At 40.8% G+C, this 24,847-nt stretch overlaps 1 protein-coding gene across 3 annotated transcripts in view; it reads left to right on the forward strand.

Annotated features, from left to right (window-relative positions):
• Window positions 1-24,847, forward strand: part of SEL1L2 (SEL1L2 adaptor subunit of ERAD E3 ligase) — a 158,009-nt gene that overhangs the window by 76,300 nt on the left and 56,862 nt on the right. For 2 of the 3 annotated variants that reach the window (XM_010355255.2, XM_030915182.1), the window contains exons 4-5: window positions 1,220-1,322; window positions 6,210-6,372. In XM_010355255.2, the coding sequence (XP_010353557.1) occupies window positions 1,220-1,322; window positions 6,210-6,372 (266 nt within the window). Of the gene's footprint in view, window positions 1-1,219; window positions 1,323-6,209; window positions 6,373-24,847 lie in introns of those variants that run through there. The other variant, XM_030915183.1, reaches the window with a different exon arrangement.

Here is a 24,847-nt window from a genome sequence, read left to right on the forward strand (position 1 = left end):
TCTCTCTGTGCCTTCCCCCAGGTCTTAGAAAGGGTCCCGGGAGGTGGAAAAGCCTTAGGTAGAAAAAGCTTTTTTTTTTTTTTTTTTGAGACGGAGTCCCGCTCTATCACACAGGCTGGAGTGCAGTGGCGTGATCTCAGCTCACTTGTAACCTCTGCCTCCTGAGTTCGAGGGATTCTCCCATCTCAGCCTTCCAGGTAACTGGGACTACATGCGCATGTCACTCCTCAGATAATTTTTATATTTTTTAGTAGAGACAGGGTTTCACTATGTTGGCCAGGCTAGTCTCAAACTCCTGACCTCAAGTGATCCGCCTGCCTTGGCCTTCCAAAGTGCTGGGATTACAGGAGTGAGCCACTGCACCTGGCCAATAACAATTTTTTTTTTTTTTTTTTTTTTTTTTTGAGACAGAGTCTCGCTCTGTCGCCTAGGCTGGAGTGCAGTGGCGCGACCTCAGCTCACTGCAACCTCCGCGTCCCAGGTTCAAGCAATTCTCTGCCTCAGCCTCCTGAGTAGCTGGGATTACAGGTGCGTGCCACCACGCCCAGCTAATTTTCGTATTTTTAGTAGAGATGGAGTTTCATCATCCTGGCCAGGCTGGTCTGGCTAGTCTTGAACTCCTGACCTCGTGATCCACCTGCTGTGGCCTCCCAAAGTGTTGGGATTACAGGTGTGAGCCACCACACCCAGTCAACAAAATTTTTAAAGCAATTCACACTGGTTATCTTGGAGATGCCTGTTGCCCACGTCCTCATGTTTTTTTGGAATCCTGTGGCTCTGAGTTTTACTGTGCTATGCTCAGACAAGAGAATCTTTGCCAGACAGGGCCAAGAGCCGGGAGTCTTTGCCAGGCAGGGCTAAGATCCTGCCCCTCTGATATACCAGGCATCTCCTGCCTTCTGCTTGGAGAAATTTGTATCCCTTCCCTAGACCAAAAGCATCCCTTCTCCCATCAGGAGCATCTCTCTATCTACTTCACCTTCCAGATCCTTTCACAAAAACCAGCAGGGAATACGTTTTTAGGCAACTTCTGCCTTCTGACCTACCACCGCTCCTCAGCTAAGGAATAATATTAACAGATCTCGAATGCAGAGGTTAAAAAAATAAGTAGAATAAAACTCAAACTAATATGCCAACAAATTATATTAGCACATTATTTTTAAAATATAGAACATAAAAGTAATATTATTTTTATTTTTTCTTGTTTATTCATGTACAGTACAAAAGCAAGCAGAGAAAAATTTTACAGATGAAGGAGACCAGCTCTTTAAGATGGGCATCAAGGTTCTCCAGCAGTCTAAAAGCCAAAAACAAAAAGAAGAGTAAGTCTTTATACAGTGACCTCAGCCAAATTAAATTTCCAGGTTATGAAAAAAGAAAAATCCCAAATGTAGTTTATCATTAAAAGCTCACTGGGATAATGAGTAAGCGTATTTGCCCATAAGCTATTGTTTTTAAAAGGATCAAATTGAATTGAAAGAATCCCACAAATTATCACTATAAACAAACAGGAGAACTGCATGTGAGATTGCAGTCCCCATATTGAGTGAAATTCAGAATGAAGACACTGACCTGAGCATTCATGCGGAAATATTGTTTTGGCTTTAATTTATTAGATAATTCAAATGAAATTAAATGCATTATTTGAATTAGAGCAACTTGTTGTATTAAAATGCTTTATTCTGCCTGGGTGTTTGTACAGTATCTTATGATTTTCAAAGCACTTTCATGTATGTGATTCCATGTTATCTCCAGAACAGTAAGAAGAGCTTCATTTTTCCCCTTTAAAAAGTTGGAAACAGAGATTCAAACATGTTAAAGTGAGTTGAGCACAGACAGCTGAGAGGTGACCAAGCTGTGACCACATGGTCTTGTTCCCTATTCATTGTTTCTCTTATCACTTTTCTACCTTGTCTAAAGGGGAGGCAGCAATATCTTCTCCCTCCACCCCACACTTCCAGTGGAGAGGCACAACTTGTGGTCACACCTCAAAGCCTTGGGATCAAATCCTAGCTCTCTCATTTACTGGCTGTGTGCACTTGGATAAGTTACTCAACCTCTCTGTGACCTGGATAATACAATCGAGCTCTTACAATAGTGCCTGGCACTTAGTAACCAGGAAATACAGGTGTGTTAGTTTTATCTTGAGTCCACTAACTGGTAAGTTGAAGGTATGGGGGCAAAGAAAGCAAGGGTATTTTAAACCAATAATACAAAGTGTGGGCCCTGGCCAAGCATGGTGGCTCACACCTGTAATCCCAGCTCTGTAGGAGGCCGAGGCTGGCAGATAGCTTGAGGTCAGGAGTTTGAGACCAGCCTGGCCAATATGGTAAAACCCTGTCTCTACAAAAATTAGCCAGACGTAGTGGTGCGCACCTGTAATCCCAACTACTCGGGAGGTTGAGGGAGGAGAACTGCTTGAACCCAGGAGGCAGAGGTTGCAGTGAGCCAAGACCATGCCATAACACTGTAGCCCCTGGGTGACAAAGCCAGATTGCATCTCAAAAAAAAAGAAAGAAAGAAAAGAAAAGAAAGTATGGGCCCTGAACTCCCAACAAGGAGATATCTCTTGTATTCACACAGAATAGGCACACCAGTCACAGGCAAGCATCCCAGAGCTGTGGTAGCTAGCCCCAGACAGGGCAGCAACAAAGTCCATGAGTTCTTAAAACCCAAACCTTTGAAAAGTATAAAAATACAGAGGATAAGGAGCACTCAGCTATGATCCTGGTTATGACAACATCAACAACTTTCATTTATCAAGCACCTGCTTTGTGCTCGTTACTGTTTTAGGTACTTTACATGTGTAAATTATTCATTGCTCACAGTGATACTGTGAGACATGGATAATTATCCCCAAATTACAGATAAGGAAATAGAGTCAAAAAGATGATGTAATTCGTCCCAAGAGACAAGAAGTGAGGGAGTGGTTCAACCAATCCCAGCAAAATTCAGCCTCACATTGAATGTCTCACACTGAATGTCCCTGGGGGCTGTTATAATGAGGACGGGGTAAAATCAGATCCCAAAAATACAATCCAGCCTAATAGGAGCTCACCTCACTAACACGCCCACTGGCTAAATAAGTAAGAACAGAGCATTCTCCAGCAAGCCTAGCTAGAAGAAACAGACGTGGAGCGCCAGGCAGAGGCTGGTCCCTGAGATTTCAGATGACCCCCGACGATAGCATGGGAGCCCACACAAATAAGGGGCCCACTAGGTGTGTTACATCAAGTCCAAGGAAACCCTGGATTTGGCCCAATGGGACAAAATCACTCTGAGAAGGTCCCAGGTAACCATCCACTTAACCTTGAAAGGGATCTTCCTCTTTGGCCTAAAGAACAGGGAGAAGACCCAATCCTAATAGCAGACCATCCATCAGTGTGGGAACCTTCATGCCTACCTGGGTGTCATTCAGTTTCATGCTATTCTTACCAAGACTGCCCTGCCCACATCCTTGCCCCAGAACTGAGTCTCCTGACCGCCCCCCGCCACCTTTTTTTGAGATGGAGTCTCACTCTGCTGCCCAAGCTGGAGTGCAGTGGCACAATCTCAGCTCACTGCAGCCTCCACCTCCCTGGTTCAAGTGATTCTCCTGCCTCAGCCTCCCAAGTAGCTGAGATTATAGGGGCCCACCACCACATGCAGCTAATTTTTGTATTTTTAGTAGAGACAGGCATGAGCCACCGCACCCAGCCTCCTGACCCTTTTGAGTTGGTAGCAATGGAGAACTGAAATCTAATGGGCTCATAGAAAGAGATCTCAGGAGTTTGCGGGCAAGCTGGGTGAAGTTCTTGTGTCATCAGGATGGTCTGCTGTCTTCTTAAGCAAGTTACACCTGTGCAGCCATGCCTAAGCATAGGGCAGGTGGAGAAAAAAATGACTGCACACCCTCCTGACCAAAGGAGAAGAATTTCATTCCCGCTCATTCCTCTGTTCTATCCCCTCTTTGCTTTGCTACTTCCTGGGTTGGCAGGACAGATGTAAGATAGGTTAAGACTATCCTTTTGGCTCCTCCACACCCACATCCTGGACCAATTCGTTCGTTCATTCACTCATTCATTCAGCCTCTTCTTTTGTATGAGTAGGAAAAATCACTGAACAAGTTAGTGCTGTTAAAAGTACAGATATTAAGCAAGCATATGTCAGAGAGAACAAATTTGTCTGAGTGAGTCAGGAAGCCTCACTGACAGCTGGAGTGGTGGCCCTTCATTAAGAATCAATCCCCATCAGCAAAGAAGTTTTGAAGATAAGCCATTGTTTTATACCAAGTTTTTGATGTGCCCTGCAAAAGCATTGAGACCTTCCTCCCCCATCACCCACCTAAGCATCCAATGCCAGACCCTGTAGAAATGATCCAGATAACTAACTAAATTGTCTTTTGGGATCTGCCCCTGCTGCCCAGCTTCTCCCACCTTTTTCCTCTTGGGGATTGCAGCCCATATCTTAATCTTACCTATCAGCAACTTTCTCCAGCCCTGGATCCTGCTTCTAGTATCCCTTATAGCGCCTTGGATTTTTCTCCTAGGGAACCCATATGCCCACACTGCCCTTGCAATGCAAGATACCTAGAAGGATTTGTTTTGCAGCCTGTTGCTGCCCTCCAGGTCCAGAGACTGAGTATAAAATGCTGGAGATACTAGGTGTACTACTGGAGGCCCCTGCAGCCTATCTCAGGTTTCTGTGCCCCGGTCCATGCTGGTGCTCCTCCTGTCCCAGTAGGCTATAGAGTTGCAGCAGGAAGCCACGTGACAGAAAGGCACAAGGGAGTCTGTATCCTGATGCCAGGCTCTCTTCCTGTTGCCTCTCCCTGGGTGCCAGACATTTGCCTTTAGTGACCTTGAGACCGTCTACCTTGTTTGCCTTCCCACCTCCAGAATTTCATCTTGCTTTGACCTGGGTTAATTTCTTTCTTGATCTCCTGAACTCCAGTTTTCTACCTCTTTTTGTTCCACTGGAGTACTCACCCTGTGTTTTGACATCCAGGACACTAATGCCTACCTGGATGTTTCTCTGTCTGAGGTCCTTCTTGCCTGGACTATTCTGCTCCAGCTTCTGCCCAAGAGCAGTTTATTTTAGCCTCAGCATGGATAGGCTGTACAGAAAGGTGAGTCTCCTGATTCTCCTGAGTCAGAAGCAATGGTAGATTTTTGTGGGATTTTTCCCTGTATTTGAGCCAAAGTCACAGGTAGAAGTTAATGCTTTCTGGTCTTTCTACCTTCAAAAAAGAAGTTATAAAAGTGAAAATAAATGCCTACACGTTTTGACCTTGCAAGACTCTCCATCACTTCGTATACCAATGAGGTCCAGGTGACTTCTGACTGGGACTCGAAGAGTGCAGTGTAAGGTAATCCTGTGGCAGCTATCATTTTAATCACTAAATGTTCACACCACTTACCACCTAATTATAGGAGAATAATTACCATGCTATAAAACTTTAGAATCAATGCAACAGTCCCAATAATAATAGCTAAATGTACTGAGTGCTTACTCTATACCAGTCACAATGCCAAGCACTTCCCACGATTGTCTCATTTAATCTTCACAGCAACCCCATGAAGTGGGTGCTGTAATACTATCCCCATTTCATAGATTACAGGGTCACAGAGAAGTTATATAACTTGGCTGAAGTTCTCCAACTAGTAAGTGGTGGGACCAGGATTTGAACCAGGCAGTCAGAATCTAGAGCCCCAGCCATTAAGGTTTTGTTTCACTATTGTTTTTCCAAAGAGTCTGACTTTGCTGTGTTGAAGAATATATTCTGTTTAGCAAATTATTTTAAGATATGAAGGGATCGTCATACTCCTGATAGCAACTTCCTAGAGGTTATATTCCAATTTTGATTATTCTTACATTTTTCAGAATTTATTTTATAAAACAAATATTCATAAATAATGGTGGTGGCCATGGGAGAGTTCCCTTTTTTAGGATAAGTTCCTCAGTTTTTCACTTTACTCAGTGGATAAGATGGTGTATCTTATATATTTCTCCTTTTTAGTAGCTTCATTGTTTGTGAGATATATTTGAAATTATAACCTTAGGACTGCTTTAGGAATGAACAAAATCTGATCTAGCGATGTAATGAACTTCACTAAACTGTATGACAATTGGTTCCTGCTTGTTAGAGAGAAGTAGTATGAATAGTATTGAAGAGGGAGAAGAAAATTTCATTTTTAAAAATCAAACTTGACTTCATATTCTTGAAACAGAGCCTACCTACTTTTTGCCAAAGCAGCTGACATGGGAAACTTGAAAGCTATGGAGAAAATGGCTGACGCTTTGCTATTTGGAAATTTTGGCATGCAAAATATAACAGCAGCTATCCAATTATATGAGTCCTTGGCTAAAGAAGGATCATGTAAAGCCCAAAACGTGAGTTTTGAAGGAAAATGAAACCTTAAATAGCTCTATCCTGAAATAACTATAGACAGCATGTGAAAGGAATTGAGCAATAGTATTCCAGCTCTGCTGCATGAACCCAGTCTAGGGAGGTTACCGTAATGCACTGAAACAGTGGTGTCAGGGCAGGAGTGCAGCAGAAGCCATCCTGGGCAAATTGTTCTAGCTCCATGTGTGACTTTTGGGAATGGAACAGAACTGCTTTCTAATCCGCCTTTCTATTGTCCATGACCATGTACATGTTTTCAGATAATTTGGGACTTCCGAACCCCCGACAGCTAAATTTTATATAAAATGTATTCACCTATATGAAGAAATATGAAACTATATATATATTATCTTAGGGTGATATGTTTGCATGATCTTTACATTTCAAATATTTTATAAGCTAAATGTAATTCCTTTTCTATTTTAATAAATGTATTCCATTTTATTCCAAGAATAACATCACCATTTCATAGAAAATCTGGAAAACAGGAGGAAAAAAGCTTTTTCCAAGCCAACCATCTTGATTCACCTACTGTTAGGACAGCTTTGTACTTCTGCTTGGCTTCTTTCTTTGTGTGTTTCTCTTTTTACATCATCCTAATCATGGGGCAATTGCATATATCATTTTGCTTCTGGCTACTTTCACTTAATGCTATAGCAAAAGCATATTTTCATGTTGCTGTAGTCTTTACTATGAAAACCTTTTTTTCTGATTATGGAAAAAAATCTGAGAATTCAGAAAGTATGAAAAAGAAAGTAAAGTTATCTAAAAGCTTTCCCCCCAGAGATCACATTTGTTACTATCCAGTGAAGTTCAGAAGCTAGACTTGGAGTCAGACAGACCTAAGTCTGAATCTACTCTTTCATTTGTTTATTGAATAAGCTACTTTACAAAACCCTTTCACCTTCCTCTGCATGAAAATTTGACCTTTGTTTCACTCTCTAGTTCTGTTTCCCTGGTGATCTGATAGGAATAAAATGCCAACTATATTTTTAGTTAACCTTGCTTCTGGTAGAAATGACCTCTGATTGGCAAACTGCCTTTGAATTGGGAGAAAAGATCATGAACTATAAATACCAGATGGAGGTAGTACTTCTTATGGACACTGTGCCTATGGAGTTGTCACATTGAGAATGAGGCTTTTAAGAGAGGGTGGCTCCTGCATCCACCCAATATGGGTCTCATCTCCTTGCATCTAAGCCATCTTCTGAAGGACCAAAGATGGTGGTTCCTGGAAGAATGTATGAACTCTGCTGTAAGAACTCCCACAGAAAAAACTGGGCCAGGTGCAGTAGCTCATGCCTGTAATCCAGCACTTTGGGAGGCCGAAGTGGGTGGATCACTTGAGGCCAGGAGTTCGAGACCAACTTGGGCAACATGGTGAAACCCCATCTCTACTGAAAATACAAAAATTAGCTGGGCATCATGGCACATGCCTGTAATTCCAGCTGCTTGAGAGGCTGAGGAGGAGAATTGCTTGAACCTGGGAGACGGAGGTTGTAGTGAGCTGAGATTGCACCACTGCCCTCCAGACTGGGCAACACAGCAAGACTCCATCTCAAAAAAAAAAAACAATGAATTCCCACAGAAAAAAAGTCCAGATGCTGCCCTGTTGGCATACTGTGGTTACTATGCCGTACCTGTCTTCATACACTGGTGGCGACATAGCCCATGGGTATCCTGTGAGTCTGTATGTTTAGTTGAACCAGAAGTTGGACTGGAAGACCCCTGGTGGATGGGGCAACCTCACTAATTTTCATCTGTAAAGTTAAGATAATGATGAAACATTGGGTACTGCATCCTTCTGGTTCACTGCTATATCTCTACCATTTAACACAATGCCTGGGACAAGAATTATAAGTTGAATGAGGAATTAATTAATTAATTATAAGTGAATTTATGGAGTTATTGTGGGGATTAAAATAATGTGGGAAGACAGTTTCATACCTGGAACACTGTAATCTTTCATTATAGAGAAAGGAAATGTGGGAGGAGTGGGGATTAGGGAGATATTGGTCAAAGAATACAAGATTTAAGCAAGGAGAGGATATAAATAATATTATTACTCCAATATTATTCTTCTGGAATATTTTCCAAGACTCCATAGATTTTTTTTTACAAAAATGAGCTAATACTTTAGTCACTCCTTCCTAACTTGCTCTTTATTCACTTAACAATGTATCATAGATGTCTTTCCATGTTAATATATACAGAACGACATCATCATTTTAAATTATTTAAATCATCATCATTTAAATTAAGTTGCTGAATACTGCTTTTACATCAGGGACTCTTTCTTGAAATTGCATGTGAAATAATGCAATAAACAGATTTGTAAATGTTATAATAAAATATGAGAGCTATTAAGCCTTCATTCCCCATATTTGCTTAACCAAAAATATAAAGTTCCAAGATAGACCAAATGTTACCACAGATAACAGTTTCCTAGTTTCCTCCACTAAAAATGGTATCACTAAAGACCAAATGTTACCCTCACTCCCACCACTAAAAATGGCAACACCTAATTTCTTTCCAAACTATGTCAACATGAATTTTATATTCTTAGTGTGTGTATACATTAGTTAATAAGTCAACGATTGCTTCTTGGATAGCTACTATGTGTCAAACATAATGTAGTTAATGGGGAGAAAAAGATTACTAGGTCAGAGTCCTCCTAGGTCAATCTGAAATACAAATAATAGCAGCACAATTTAGGTGGACTATAGTTAAGGTACGTATAAAGTGCTTTAGTCACAGAAGAGGGTCTGGCTAGTTCTGCCTAGGGCAGGTAAAGAGTGTTTCAAGGAAGAAGTGACATTTACACTCAGTCTAGAATATTGGATAAAGGAAATATCAAAGACTTCACTTGTTTGTATATAAATAAAGCATTTGATACAAGGTCGAAATATTAATTACTCCCAGAAAAGAAGTTCCAAACTTACATGAATGGTTCCTAAAACACATGGATTTTAGAGTTGAAGTTGGAGTTTTACTCTAGGTAATGTGGTTATTGCATCTAATTTGTGTTACTTTAGCTAATGTAGCTACATCTAGTCAGTTACATCTAGCTAGTGTTACTCTAAGTAGTGTGGTTATCACATGGCCACAAATATCCTCAAATCCCAGTTAAGTGACCATCAGTTGCTTGCCATTTTTTGTTTCTTTTTTTGCCTTTGGTTTTAAGGAGAATCTTGTGGAAGAATGTAATTGGCTGAGTGCCAACCCAGTGCCAGGAGGAACAACTCTAAATGTCTAACCACTGGTCACGAATTCTTACAGTCATCTTTGCAGAGAAAAGCAGGCATTGTTGAGACGGTACTCTAAGAAATGTACAGTTACAGACTTCAGGGTGGCATAGTGTGGTGGCAGAGAAGAGGTTCCCAAATCAGAAGTTCTGACCATATGTGAGTCCATATATTCTACCACATAGCTCTTCCATCTTTTGTTTATTATTTTAGTATCTCTGAAGAAGTTACTTCTCTAAACCTTGGGTTTCCCAAACCTGTATCTATTATCTTAGGGTAAAAAGAGATTGATAATAATACCCACATTACTTCACAAGGTTGCCATAAGAACTAAAAAATATCTTCAAGAGTCCTTAGCAAATGTTAAAGAACATTAATGAATACTGTTGTGTAATAATTTTAGTCTCAGCAGCATTGTCTTTGGGGTCAGTTAGTTCTGGCTTTACATCTCAGCTCCAGCTGGCCCCTAATGACTTGTCCTCTCTGGAGCTCAATTTCCTCTTCTGTAAAATGGGGATATTTACTTAGATATGTGTGTTTTGGTCTCAAGGAGAATCAGAAGACAGAAAAGGAGTGAGGACAAACTTATGGCCCAAAAGGCTGACATTGACCTGGTATGCAAAATTCAGCTGAACAAGTTTGTTGTCGTTGTTGTTTGTTTTGGTTTGGTTTGGTTATTTGAGATGGAGTCTCGTTCTGTTGCCCAGGCTGGAGTACAGCGGAGTGATCTTGGCTCACTGCAACCTCCACCTCCCAGGTTCAAGAGATTCTCCTGCTTTCAGCCTCCTGAGTAACTGGAACTACAGGCTGTGCCACCACAGCTGGCTAATTTTTGTATTTTTAGTAGAGAAGAGGTTTCACCATGTTGGCCAGGCTGGTCTCAAGCTCCTGACCTCAGGTGATACACTCTCCTAGGCCTCCCAAAGTGCTGAGCCACCACACCCGGCCTCTGTTTATTAAAATACTAAAATACTATGAAATTGATTGATTTAAAAGTATCTGCCCAACCCTCTCTTATGCCCTCCCTGACATCTACCCTTATTCCTCACTAGAATTCCCCAAAAATTCCCATGATCTAGCAAGCATAGTGTTAACATCTGGATAAGCAGGGAGCCTCCAGGATCCTGCCCCCAGCACTATAGCTGGATTAAATTCCAGTGCTTTGATGGATTCAGTTCTATATTTTGACTATCATCCCTGTCACCACTATAGCAAAATCTGTTTCCAATAGCAAGTCCCCTTGCAGTTGGTGTATTTCCTTGTGCAAAGAACAACTTGTTAAAGAGATTCTGTGCCACAAACAATAGTTTGATGGCTGGTTGCTAGGACCAGACTGGCCACAGGCCATCCTGACCACAGCTCTCTAATAAGGCTGGCCCAGTGACCACCTTTCTTCTTGGGTTTTTTGTGCCAGCCTGGTACAGAAATCCTGCCCGCACTGCTGGAAGTGTTGGGAACTGTGAGGACAACATAGCAACAGAAATGTGGGTAAAAAAACTGGAGAGAGAGAGAGAGAGAGAATGAGAGAGAGACAGCGAGACTGAGAGAAGAGAGAATGAAGACATCTACTGTCTCTGAGGGGAAAGGGAAGAACAATCAGAAATACTGAAATATAATAGATGAGAGGAGCCTGGAGTGTCAGAGGTCTGGTAGGGACCCTATTTAACAATAACAAGAACAAAAACATAGGAATTCCTATTAAAGTGTCTCCTGTTAAGGAGACAGAAAGGAAGAAATGCAACTTCTGGCTATGTACAAAGGAAAGCTGGATGGAGGAAAGGAGGCATAATTACTTTTTTTCATGCACCTTCAGTGGTTTACCTTGCAAAAATTCAAATAAACTGAAGGAAATCCAGATAAGGGCAACAAAAGCAATTAAGGTTATAAACAGAGTCCATTAAATTGATTTTCAGAGATTCTGTACCTTTCAAATAATGAGAACTATTAATTAACGGAATAGTCTTCATGAAAATGGTGGAAATAGAGGAAATTTCAAACAATCATACCCTAGAAGATGTCCTATAAAATATTACACTGTACCAAGCTGGAGGTAGATTAGTTATATATTTTCCTATTTCTCATTTCTCATCCAGGAAGCAGAAATTAGAATTATAAAGACTCACTCTCTCCTTAATATTGATGAACTGTCCTCAATAGGAAATTTGTTAATTTGCCAAACAAGAAGGTTGGATGAAATCTCATTTGCTTTAAGAGCCGAAAATGGCCAGACACGGTGGCTCACGCCTGTAATCCCAACATTCTGGGAGGCTGAAGCAGGGGGATTGCTTGAGCCCAGTATTTTAAGACCAGCCTGGGCAACATGATGAGAACCCTGTCTCTACAAAATTACAAAAATTGAAATTAGCTGAGCATGATGGTGAATGCCTGTGGTCCCAGCTACTTGGGAGGCCAAGGCAGAAGGACCACTTGAGCCCAGGAGGTCAAGGCTGCTGTGAGCTGTGTTCACACCACCACACTCCAGCCTGGGCAACAGAGTAAAACCCTGTCTCAAAAAAAAAAAAAAAAAAAAAAAAAAAAAAAAAAAAAAAAAAAACAAGAAATTGATCAGCCAGGCATGGTGGCTCATGCCTGCAATTCTAACACTTTGGGAGGCTGAGGCGGGAAATCACTTGAGCCCAGGAGTTCAAGACTACCCTGGGCAACATAGTAAGGCCCTATCTCTACAAAAAAAAAAAGTATTAGCCAGGAGTGCTGGCACGTGCCGGGATGTGCCTGTAGTCCCAGCTACTTGGGAGGCTGAGGTGGGAGGATCACTTCAGCCAAGGAGGTCGAGGCTGCAGTGAGCCGTGATCATGTCACTACACTCCAGCCTGGGCAACAGAACCAGATCCTGTCCCTCAAATAAAAAAAGAAAGAAAGAAAGAAAAAAAAAAAAGAGAAATTACTCATTTGCATTGTATTGCCCTTAAAACTTAATTTAATAGTGGTGATCTCTAAGTGTGGTACTACTATATGTGGTGATTATGTTCTGGGTTTATTTGTTTTTGAGACAAGATCTTGCTCCATTGACCAGGCTAGAGTGCAGGGGCACAATCATGGCTCACTGTACCCTCAACCTCTTGGGCTCAAACAATCCTCCCACCTCAGCCTCCCAAGTAGCTAGGACTGCAAGCACAGGCCACCACACCAGGCTAATATTTTGTTAATTTTTTTTTTAAAGACAGGATCTCATTATGTTGCCCTGGCTGGTCTCAAACTCCAGGCCTCAAGTGATCCTCCAAACTCAGCTTTCCAAAGCACTGGGATCACAGGCATGAGCCACCTATTTTCTTTCTAAAAATATTTCTCTGTTTTTTTTCCCTCTAAATGTTTTATTCATGGGTATGTATTACCTTTGATATCAGAAAAAAAAATATTTAACTTAGATGTATACACTTCCTTGGTTACATAGTTTAAAATAGTTTTGCTGTGGATTATAAAAAAAATTCATTCTATCATGTAAAAATAAACATCACTGACATATAAAAGAGAAAGATATGAGTGTTTGCCTATTTTATCATGCTTTATGATTCTATAATAATTCTATTTTAATGGCAAAGATTCCACATTTTCTTTATTTATTCTAAATTTAAATTATAGAGCCGGGTGTGGTGGCTCATGCCTATAATCCCAGCATTTCAGGAGGCCGAGGTGGGTGGATCACTTGAGGTCAGGAGTTTGAGATGAGCCTGGCCAACATGGTGAACCTCCGTCTCTACTAAAAATACAAAAATTAGCTGGATGTTCACCGTCTCTACTAAAAATACAAAAATTAGCTGGATGTGGTGGCACACGCCTGTAATTACAGCTACTTGGGAGGCTGAGGCAGGGGAATCACTTGAACCTGGGAGGCAGAGGTTGCAGTGAGCCTAGATGGGGCTACTGCACTCCAGCCTGGACGACAGAGTGAGACGCTGTCCCAAAAAAATTTTTTAAATTAAAATACAGAAGCATTTCACAGAGGGACTATAGGTTATTAGCACTGTGCTACTATAGAAAAAAAAATTATTTTTAGTATCCACCTAATGATCATTTTGATAATTCTAGAATTACCTGCATTGAGCATTTCTTCTTGATGTTAATGCTCTTTTTGTATTAAGAGTACAGATAGTACCTGAGTTGTTCATTAGTGTTGATTCACACCTGTTTGGTATGCAATTTGAGCTAAAAGTAATGATCACAGGTGCTTTCAAGTTTCATGCAGTAATTAAAGGAAAATTCCTTAATCTTTTTTTCTCCTTTAATAATAATTTCTTATATAAAAAGTAGAAGGAGGAATATTTAATGCTTAAATTGTTATCATGGAACGTGAGTAATTTACTTTGGAGTACAGTAAAATATTTGAACTTAACTCTTAACTCTATTAATTTAAATCCCAGCCACTGTAACAATTCCTTAAAAACACAGCATAATGGTTAAGTTCAGAAACATGTCTTACAGGGGCCAGGAGCCCTGGCTCATGTCTGTAATCCCAGCACTTTGGGAGGCTGAGTCGGGCAGATCACTTGCGGTCAGGAGTTCGAGACCAGCCTGGCCAAGATAGTGAAACCCAGTCTCTACTAAAAATACGAATAATTACCTGGGTGTGGTGGCGCATGCTTGTAATCCCAGCTATTTGGAAGGCCGAGGCAGGAGAATCGCTTGAACCCAGGAGGTGGAGGTTGCAGTGAGCCGAGATTGCACCATTGCATTCCAGCCTAGGCGACAAGAGTGAAACTCTGTCTCCAAAACAAAAAAAAAAAAAAAAAGGAAAGGAAAAATAAACAAGTCTTACAAACAATTTGCAGAACTTGACCTTTACAAACCACTGATAGTGTCATTGGTATCATCACTATTATGTAGCTTCTCTTTCAATTCACAACATTTTTCTTTTCTGGATTAAGATTTAATCATTCTGTAATCCATATCATTTTATCTCACCTTTATCTCAGAAAAGGACCAAATACTAAAATTGGACTAAAGTTGGTAAGTGACAATGCCCAAGTATTAAGGTATAGGACAGGCTGGATGCGTTGGTTCACGCCTGCAATCCCAGCACTTTGGGAGGCCGAGGCTGGCGGATCACGAGGTCAGCAGATTGAGACCATTCTGGCTAACACGGTGAAACCCCATCTCTATTAAAAAATACCAAAAAAAAAAAAAAAAAAAAAAAAAAAAATAGCCGGGCATGGTGGCGGGCGCCCGTACTCCCAGTTACTCATGAGGCTGAGGCAGGAGAATGGCGTGAACCTGGGAGGTGGAGCTTGCAGTGAGCCGAGATCGCGCCACTGCACTCCAGCCTGGGTGACAGAACGAGACTCCGTCTCAAAAAAAAAAAAAAAGTATAGGACAGTGCTTACTATAATCAGCATATTTACCACACGATAACCCATAAGATCATAAGACTTCCTCTAGTGTCCTGGCATACTTCAAGTAGTATTTTAAAAATTAAATTAAAGCTCAACCCTCCAGAGAATTAATTCAAAATCACGCATTGTTAGTTTTCTGCTAAAGAGAGTGGAAGTGTAACCCTGGGTTGATGATTTGAGGCTGGTAAAAGCATGGTTTTACTCTTTACATTTAAGAGTGAGCTTTATACTGAGGAATACGCCCCTCCCCAGTCACAGAGTGGAACTATAACTCTCATACAACCCACTTCACAACTTCCTGAGCTCACAGATTTCTCCAGGAGGATCAGGCCAAATAGTTTGCTAGGCACCGCACAAAAGGATCCACTGTTGGTGAAAGTATCTTAAAATATAACCCCAACTCAATAGAACAGTATATTTTCTTATTTAAAAAAGGTCAGTATATTTGTTTACATCAATGTTTCTGCATAACTAAATTAGATTCTAAATTGAGCATAATCAAAAATTGCCAAGAGTTGCAAGAAAAATAAAAATCTAATATTGGCAGAAGATATCCTTAAAAAGAGCCAATTTAGCCATTTATATATATATATTACAAGGGTTAGAGGAGTACCAGGATCCCAGACGCCTTGCATTGGCAGAAACAGCCTTTATGGTCTACTTTCCTAAAAGAGGAATGTTTGCGATCAGAGGAATTGGCAGAATCATAGAGTATTTATTTATATGTTTATTTATTTGTTTGTTTATTTTGAGATGGAGTCTTGCTTTGTCACCCAGGCTGGAGTACAGTGGTGCCATCTCGTCTCAGTACAACCTCTGCCTCCCAGGTTCAAATGATTCTCCTGCCTCAACCTCCAAGTAATTGGGATTACAGGCTCACACCACCACACCCAGTTAACTTTTGTCTTTTAGTAGAGACAGGGTTTCACCATGTTGGCCAGGCTGGTCTCAAACTCCTGACCTCAAGTGATCCTCTCACCTCAGCCTCCCAAAATGCTGAGATCACAGGCGTGAGCCACTGCGCCCGGCCAAATACATATATATTTTTTACTTTTGGTGTATATATTAAATAAATGACACAAGTTATGCTTATAAACTGCATGTTAGAGTTATAATGTGTCTAGGAAATGAACTCCATAGTCAATTTCCAAATTTAAGGAGTTCTTTGTACTGGAAATGGTAATAAATATAATTGAAATTATAATAAACTTAAAAAATGATGTACTTTTGTTTTAATTGAATTGTAAGACCTTGATGTATTTTGATTTTCGGAAGACATTTTACAGTCTCACATGATGTTCTCATGAACTAGATGGAAAAATAAAAATGTGGACTTGATAGTGGCAGTTGGAGAGTGCTAACAGTAATGAACTAATGTCAAGGTGAAAGCAGGTCTCTGAAGTACTCCACAGGATTCTGCTCGTGACCCTATGGGTTTCAAATACTTTTTTTTTTTTTTTTTGAGATGGAGTCTTGCTTTGTCGCCCAGGCTGAAGTGCAGTAGCATGATCTTGGCTCACTGCCATCTCCATCTCCCCCCAGGTTCAAGTGATTCTCCTGCCTCAGCCTCACAAGTAGTTGGGATTACAGGCTTACCACCATGCCCACCTAATTTTTGTATTTTTAGTAGAGACAGCGTTTTGCCATGTTGGTCAGGCTGGTCTTGAACTCCTGACCTCCAGTGATCCGCCCACCTCCACCTCCTAAATACTTCTTTGACTAGTAAGTTGAATAGCTAAGACTAGAGTGTTGCTAATAAGAAGGATAGAAAGAAAGGCATATTACCATTGGCACACATAAGTGTGTGGAATGAACTTCTAAGAATGGTGACAGAAATCATGAGTTCCAAATGAGTAGAACCTTGCAAATACTAGAAACACCCAAGCAGACTTTTACAATTCTGTTCTGACAAAAAATGACTCTACTGAGAGGAGTGAGGAGGAACCATGAGAAAGTGACACTGATGATCTAAATCATCATCTACCATAGCACATCCATAGATAATGTGTGAAATATGTAAATTAAGCAACAGCAATTTATCTAGAGTCATAACAATGGTAATTATCAAAACAGTTGAAATCATTAAAAGTGGTTGAACTGCTCTTCAGAACCATTTTAATTTTTATTTATTTATTTTTTTTTGAAAGAGCCTCTCTCTGTTGCCCAGGCTGGAGTGCCGTGGCATGATCTTGGCTCACTGCAACCTTCGCCTCCCAGGTTCAAGCGATTCTCCTGCCTCAGCCTCCCGAGTAGCTGGGACTATGGCCCCCACTACCACGTCCAGCTAATTTTTGTATTTTTAGTAGAGACGAGGTTTCACCATTTTAGCCAGGATGGTCTTGATCTCTTGGCCTCATGATCTGCCCGCCTCGGTTCCCAAAGTGCTGGGATTACAGGTGTGAGCCACTGTGCCCAGCCAGAATTTTAACTTTCAATACACGTGCATTGATTAATTTGACAAAAATATTTTAAAAGTTAAATTTAGATATTAACCCTCTCTTCTCAAAACAATTATTTTTAAAGCAAAAACCGGAAGTCCTCTTGTACTAAAAAGGGACCAGCAATTTGGAAAATGTAAAATTCCAGGTGTGGGGAAGAAATGTACAAGACGATCTTAAAATATCTTATCATACCCGATAGGAAGGATGGTGTCAGGAAATTAGAGTCATGACCAAGGGATGAAGGAGCCAACTCAAATAGGCTCCCACCGGCTAAAGCTGGAACGATCAAGCACCAAAATGAATAATGATGGCAATGGATTGAAACATCTAAAATCTATTTAAATTCATTTGTTCATAATGATACCTAGAAACAACACTCATTCATCACTTCGGGGGACATTAAAGAACCAACTCACATTATTTTGAAAAGTGATAAAGGGAGTCAAGTATTTATCTTGCCTATTCTGCACAATAGAGTATAGGTGATATTTTTCTTTATAGAATTATTTCAGCTAATAAATGAAGAAGGAATGACAGAATTATAATGTCTTCATTGCCACCCCTAATGAATCAGTGGATCCGAGATAGGAGGTGGGACTCGATTCCAGACGTAAAGCCTGGACACTGGACCGAATTGAGTACTAGCTAAAACAGGGATGAGGTGGAAGCAACCTTCCATAAGACACACCCACCAATGTGCCATGTCAGTTTACCATTGCCATGGCAACACCCTGGCATTACTGCCCTTTTCCATGGCAATGAGCTGACAACCCAGAAATTACTACCCTTTTCCTGGAAATTTCTGCATAAACCACCCCTTAATCTATATGTAATTAAAAGTAGGTATGAAGGCTAGGCTCAGTGGCTCATGGCTGTAATTCCAGCACTTTGGAAGGCTGAGGTGGGTGGACTGCTTGAGGTCAGGAGTTTGAGACCAGCCTGGCCAACATGGTGAAATTCTGTCTCTATCAAAAATACAAAAATTAGCTGGGTGTGGTAGTGGGCAACTGTAATCCCAGCTACTTGGGAGGCTGAGGAAGGAGAATCACTTGAACCCATGAGGCAGAGGTTGCAGTGAGCCGAGATGGCACGACTGCACTCCAGCCTGGGTGACAGAGTGAGGCTCTGTCTCAAAAACAAAACCAAAAAACAAAAACAACAAAAAAAGTAGGTATGAATATGACTGCAGAGCTGCCCTGCACTGCTACTCAGCACACTGCCTGAGGGGTAGCCCTGCTCTTCAGGAGCAGTTACAAAGCTGTAACACTGCCAAAGCTCTAACACTGCTGCTTCAATGAAGCTGTTTTCTTCCACCCTACCACCAGCTCACCCTTGAATTCTTTCCTGAGCAAAGCCAAGAACCCTCACAGGCTAAGCCCCACTTTAGGGCTTGTCTGCTCTACATCAGACCTAAGCAAGCTCATCAGTGGCTTCTAGTTTCACAAAGCAGAGACAATAAATTATGCACCTCCTGATGGAAAACATAGTACTTTCTATGAGACAGTCTTGTCAAATAAGTTACATTAAGTTTGATCAACCCTCTAAGTCAGCCTACCAATTTACAGAAAATAGTGTTTCAATCAGCAAAATAATGACTAAGAGTAACTCTACAGGACAAATAAATTGATTGATGTATGCATATGTTCATTACAGCACTATTTCACAGTAACAAAGACATAACATCAACCTAAATGCTTATCAGTGATAGAATGGATAAAGAAAATGTAGTACATATATACCATGGAATACTAGAGATCATACCCTTTGCAGGGACATGGATGGAATTAGAAGCCATTATCCTCAGCAAACTAAGGCAGGAACAGAAAACCAAATACCACAGGTTCTTACTTATAAGTGGGAGCTGAATGATGATGTTGCAGGACTTTTCCCTAGTTCAGCTAAAGACGGGGTTCTTTGTCCCACAGCCATGAAAATTCAGGCTCATAGACAATTTGAATGCTGAATAAGACAGGGCTTTACTGGGTGAAAAAGGAAGAAAAGGAGGAAACAGGGACTCTTGCAAGGCCAGAGTCCCTGCTAGAGTGCTTCCCACCAGCAGTTCCACCCAGTGTGCAGGCTGGTTGGTGTTTTTCCACGGACCCTCTCCCACCAGCTATCTCAATGAAAATACATGGACATGTGGGAGGGAACAACACACACACGGGGGCCTGTCAGATGGAGGGTTGTGGAGGGAGAAAGAGCATCAGGAAGAATAGCTAATGGATGCCAGGCTTAATACCTAGGTGATGCGATGATCTGTGCAGCAAACCACCATGGCAAACATGTACCTATGTACTAAACCTGCACATCCTGCACATGTGCCCCTCAACTTAAAATAAAAATGGAAGAAAAAAAAAACCTTAAAGACAAAAAAAGACTTAAGAGGCAGGGCATGGTGGCTGACACCTGTAAGTTCAACATTTTGGGAGGCCAAGGCGGGAAGCTCACTTGCACCCAGGTATTGAAGACTAGCCTGGGCAACGTAGTGGGACGCTGTCTCTATTTTTTGTTTTTTAAGATTTTTTTAAAAGATTTTTTTAAAGGCAAGAAACATGCCACTCAGTTGCAATGTACTCATCATATTTGGATACCAATTCAAATAAACAAACTTAAAAAAAAGAAGAAGAAGAAGAAAAAAACAAACTTATAAGGCAATTGGGCAAATGTAGATACTGACTGATGATGTTATGGAATTACTATTAATGCTTTTAGGTGGATATGGTACTATAGCTATGTTATTTTAAAAGATTTTCTTTTATAGGTACATATTAAAATACTTAGAGATGAAATATATATTATCTTAAGATTTGCTTCAAAATAAACTGGATGGCTGGGGGAAATCAGTGTGGGTATAAATGGACTTGACTATCAGTTGATAATGGATAATTAAATTGGCTGATAGATACCATGGGGTTGATTATATTACTTATTTTATTTTATTTTATTTTATTTTGAGACAGAGTCTCACTCTATTGCCAGGTTGGAGCGCAGTGGCACGATCTCGGCTCATTGCAACCTCCGTCTCCCGGGTTCAAGCAATTCACCTGCCTCAGCCTCCCGAGTAGCTGGGACTACAGGCACCTGCCACCACACTTGGCTAATGTTTTGTGTTTTAGTAGAGCCAGGGTTTCACCATGTAGGCCAGGATGGTCTCTATCTCCTGGAATGATCTGCCCACCTCGGCCTCCCAAAGTGCTGGGATTACAGGCGTGAGCCACTGCACCTGGACTACTTTCACACATTTGAAATATTCTATTACAAAAAGGAAAAGTAGCCCAGGCATGATGGCTCACACCTATAATCCCAGCACTGTGGGCGGCCGAGCAGGGGCAGATCACTTGAGGTCAGAAGTTTGAAACCAGCCTGGCCAACATGGTGAAACCCCATCCCTACCAAAAAAAAAAAATTAGCCGAGCATGGTGGCACGCACCTGTAGTCCCAGCTACTTGGGAGGATGTGGTGGGAGAATCCTTTGGAGCCAAGAGGCAGAGGTTGCAGTGAGCTGAGATGGGACCACTGCACTCCAGACTGGGTGATAGAATGAGACCCTATCAAAAGAAAGGAAAGAAGAAAGAAAGAAAGAAAGAGAGAAAGAGAGAAAGAGAGAAAGAGAGAAAGAGAGGAAGAGAGGAAGAGAGGAAGCGAGGAAGCGAGGAAGGGAGGAAGGGAGGAAGGGAGGAAGGGAGGGAGAGAGGGAGAGAGGAAGGAAGGAAGGAAGGAAGAGAAAGAAAGAAAGAGGAAGGAAGGAAGGGGAGGGAGGAAGGAAGGAAGGAAGGAAGAAAGAAAGAGAAAGAAAGAAAGAAAGAAAGAAAAGAGAGAGAGAGAGAGAAGGAAGGAAGGAAGGAAGGAAGGAAGGAAGGAAGGAAGGAAGGAAGGAAGGAAGGAAGGAAGGAAGGGGAAGGGAAGGGGAAGGGAAGGGGAAGGGAAGGGGAAGGGAAGGGGAAGGGAAGGGGAAGGGAAGAAAAAATAGATGGAATAGGGCAAGACCTGTAGATTACTGAGAGGGAGTGGGATATCTCTATACTTGTCTAGCTTTTGTTGAGAATTGTAGTAACTTTCCCCATCCCCAAAACGGCAACAGAAAGATTTCTAGTGTCACATGCTGTGTCAGAACATTAACACATATCATGAAAACATGGAGTCCATCTTTTCTCCCTTTGTATCGATGAGCTTGTAACTACAACCAATAAAGATTAATGAAAGTAATATTATACCATTTTCAAGGCTAAATCACACACACACACAAAAGATATAGGTCTGGCTCTCTCAGTGTGCTTGCCACCATGAAGAGAGCACACAACATGGAGAGGCCACATGTAGGTATTCTGCCCATTAGTTGCAGCTGAGGTCTCAGCCAACAGCTGGCATCAACTGCCTGACAGGCGAGTGAGCAAGTCTTCAGATGATTCCAGTCCCCAGCCTTGGAGTTTTACAACTAAAGCCCCGGTATCATGGACGAGAGACAAGCTATCTCCATTGTATCCTGTCCAAATTCTTGATCCACAGAATCTTGGAGCATAATAAATGGATTTTATATGACACTAAGTTTTGGGGTAATCTGTTCCACAGCCAAAGTAACTGTAACAAGGGTACTTATATTCAGAATTGAAAGGGTAGAATGCACTTTTCTCAGCAAGCACAGATGAAGTTTTTCAGCGATTCCTAGGGATTTGGCATTTTCTCCTGCCTTCAGTTGCATAGCTCAGCTATGACAGCTAATCCTTTTGCATATAATTTAGTAATAAAGTTTAATCTGCTTTGGCATATCTTTGTTTCTTTAGGACCTTGACTGTTGCTTTGAAGGGAAATAGGAAGTTGTGGTCCTTCTTACAAATGAATATTTGCTTCATCAATATGAAATCTGCACTCTACTGCTCTGTTCTACGCCTTCCAAAGCACCTAAAAGTCTTCTGTTTTAATGCCAAATCTCAACGTAATCTTTTTGAACATTGCATATATCAATTAAACTTGATACATGTAGGACCAATAATGCACATAACTTAACTGAAGTTATGAAAGTATGAACAGCTGTGACAGAAAATCCAGGCAGACAAAAAAAGTATTCCCTGACTACATCTACATGCAAAATTAAGACTATATAGAAAAGCATTCTCAACAAAATTTTTTAAAATTTGCAAAAAAAAAAAAAAAAAAAAATTTAAAAACGATTCCACAAAGAAAAATCTCAATTTATTTGAGAAATGGTAGCTTTGACTAGAAGCAATAAAACTACAAAATGATGACAAAAAGACAGCTTAGTCACAGTTTTTATAAAATTGCAGGTCCCCTAATTAATAACAAAATCGAAATTGAACTGACATGTTAAGCACTTAATCATGATGATAATACTACATAGTAAAAGTTAAGGAATAGGGCTAATGCCAGATGCAGAGGAAAATATACAACTTTACGTGTTTTAATAAATAAGAAATGGCCGGGCACAGTGGCTCACGCTTGTAATCCCAGCACTTTGGAAGGCCAAGGCGGGCAGATCACGATGTCAGGAGATCGAGACTATCCTGGCTAACACGGTGAAACTCCATCTCTAGTAAAAATACAAAAAATTAGCCAGGCATGGTGGCAGGCATCTGTAGTCCCAGCTACTCGGGAGGCTGAGGCAGGAGAATGGCGTGAACCCAGGAGGCAAAGCTTGCAGTGAGCCAAGATCGCGCCACTGCACTGCAGCCTGGGCGACAGAGCAAGACTCTGACTCAAAAAAAAAAAAAAAAAAAAAGGAAAAAAATTAACTCTAGTAAAATAAACATAGGACAAAAGGATCAGTAAACATAGAAACAGAAATCAATGTAATGAATTAGAGAACAAAGTCATTTATTTCATAAATAAAAACGAGATAATTCTTTAATTCTTTAAAATGCCCCCAATAATGGGGACAAAACTCTAGCTGCTACTCACACAATAGGTGCATTTGGTTGTTGCCAGGTGAGCCTCCAATGCCCATAACCAAGGAGGATTTAACAAGGGGATTTTATTACTTGCAACAAGTAAGGAGGACACCCGAGGTAGTGCCCCAAAGCAGTGCCCCTACAAACAGGCGTGAAAACCGAATATGTCTTGGGCTGGTCAGCTGAATCACTGTGTGTAGAGAGAGAGTCCTGGCCGCACAGGCGCAGTGGCAGATTATGTTTCTACATATGTCACATGTATAGAAAATGGAGAATAAACTCCTTCCTGGGCCGGGTTTTTAAGATGATAACAATGAGAGTTCGCCAAAGTTCATCTCCTACTCAACCATCTCTGGATCCAACTGTTTTCTATTTTTCTGGGGCTGAGCTTCTTCCAGGAACTTTTTGAAACAACTCAAGGTGCAACAGTTACAAGTGGGCACTTTTTCAGTGTGTACCGGAAAACCCAGGGCCCCTGAGTTACATACCAGTCTATCACAATTTTTAAGAAATAACCAATGGGTAACATTGAGAATTTAAAAATAAAACCACAGATTGAAAGAAATGTAAGCAATTATGAGACAGTGCTATATTCAACTTTATGTGAACACATTAAAATCTAGATGAAATAAAGACATTTTCCAGAAAATATAAATCAGTTCCTCCCGTAGGGTATTACAGGTCACACTCATATCAATATGGTAGGAGCCTTGACTAGACCTATAACTATGGAACAAATTGAAAATGTCAAAGATAAGCCTCTCCAAAGACACTACACTCAGATGGTTTTACTAGGAAATTCTATACAATGAAATCATCATAAATTTTTTTCTATTATGTAAATTATTTTTAAAAAAGAAGATCTTTAAATATCACTCTAAAATGCCTTAATAAGAATCCAGAAGAATAAAACAGGCAGATTTCATTTATAAACACCAATATAAGGTTTCTAAATAAAATTTTAGCAAATTGAAAAGCATGAAATTTAATCAAGTAGGATTTTTAACCAGAAATATTAAGATAATTCAACATTAAGAATACATTTTTGTAGCTTAATCTCAATAAAATAGCACCGTATCACTTTCTACCTACTTATCCTGCTTTAGTTTTCTTCATGGTACTTGCTGTGATTTGAGTGTTTGTGTCCTCTCCAAAATTCATGTTGAAACTTAATGCCCAATATAACATTACTAATAGGTGAGGCCTTCAGGAGGTGATTAAGCCATGAGGGTGGTGCCCCCTGTATAGGACTAGGTGCCCTTATAAAAGGGCCTGAGGGACGAAGTTTGTTCCTTCTGCCCTTCCACCTTCTGCCAGGGAAGCACACAGGCTTTGACTTTCTTTTTGATTTCTCTAACCTCCAGTGCAGAGGACAGTGCCTGGCACTATCTGCTTAGTAAATGCTGATTAAGTGAATTTTATTAATATGCTAAGAAGAAAAAATATAAATGATTATAATACATGCTGAAAATAGAGTGATAAAATTCAACATTTGTTTGTGATTCTAAAAGTTAGTAAACAG

Source organism: Rhinopithecus roxellana, chromosome 13 (assembly GCF_007565055.1).
Source record: "Rhinopithecus roxellana isolate Shanxi Qingling chromosome 13, ASM756505v1, whole genome shotgun sequence".
Lineage (NCBI taxonomy): Eukaryota > Metazoa > Chordata > Mammalia > Primates > Cercopithecidae > Rhinopithecus > Rhinopithecus roxellana.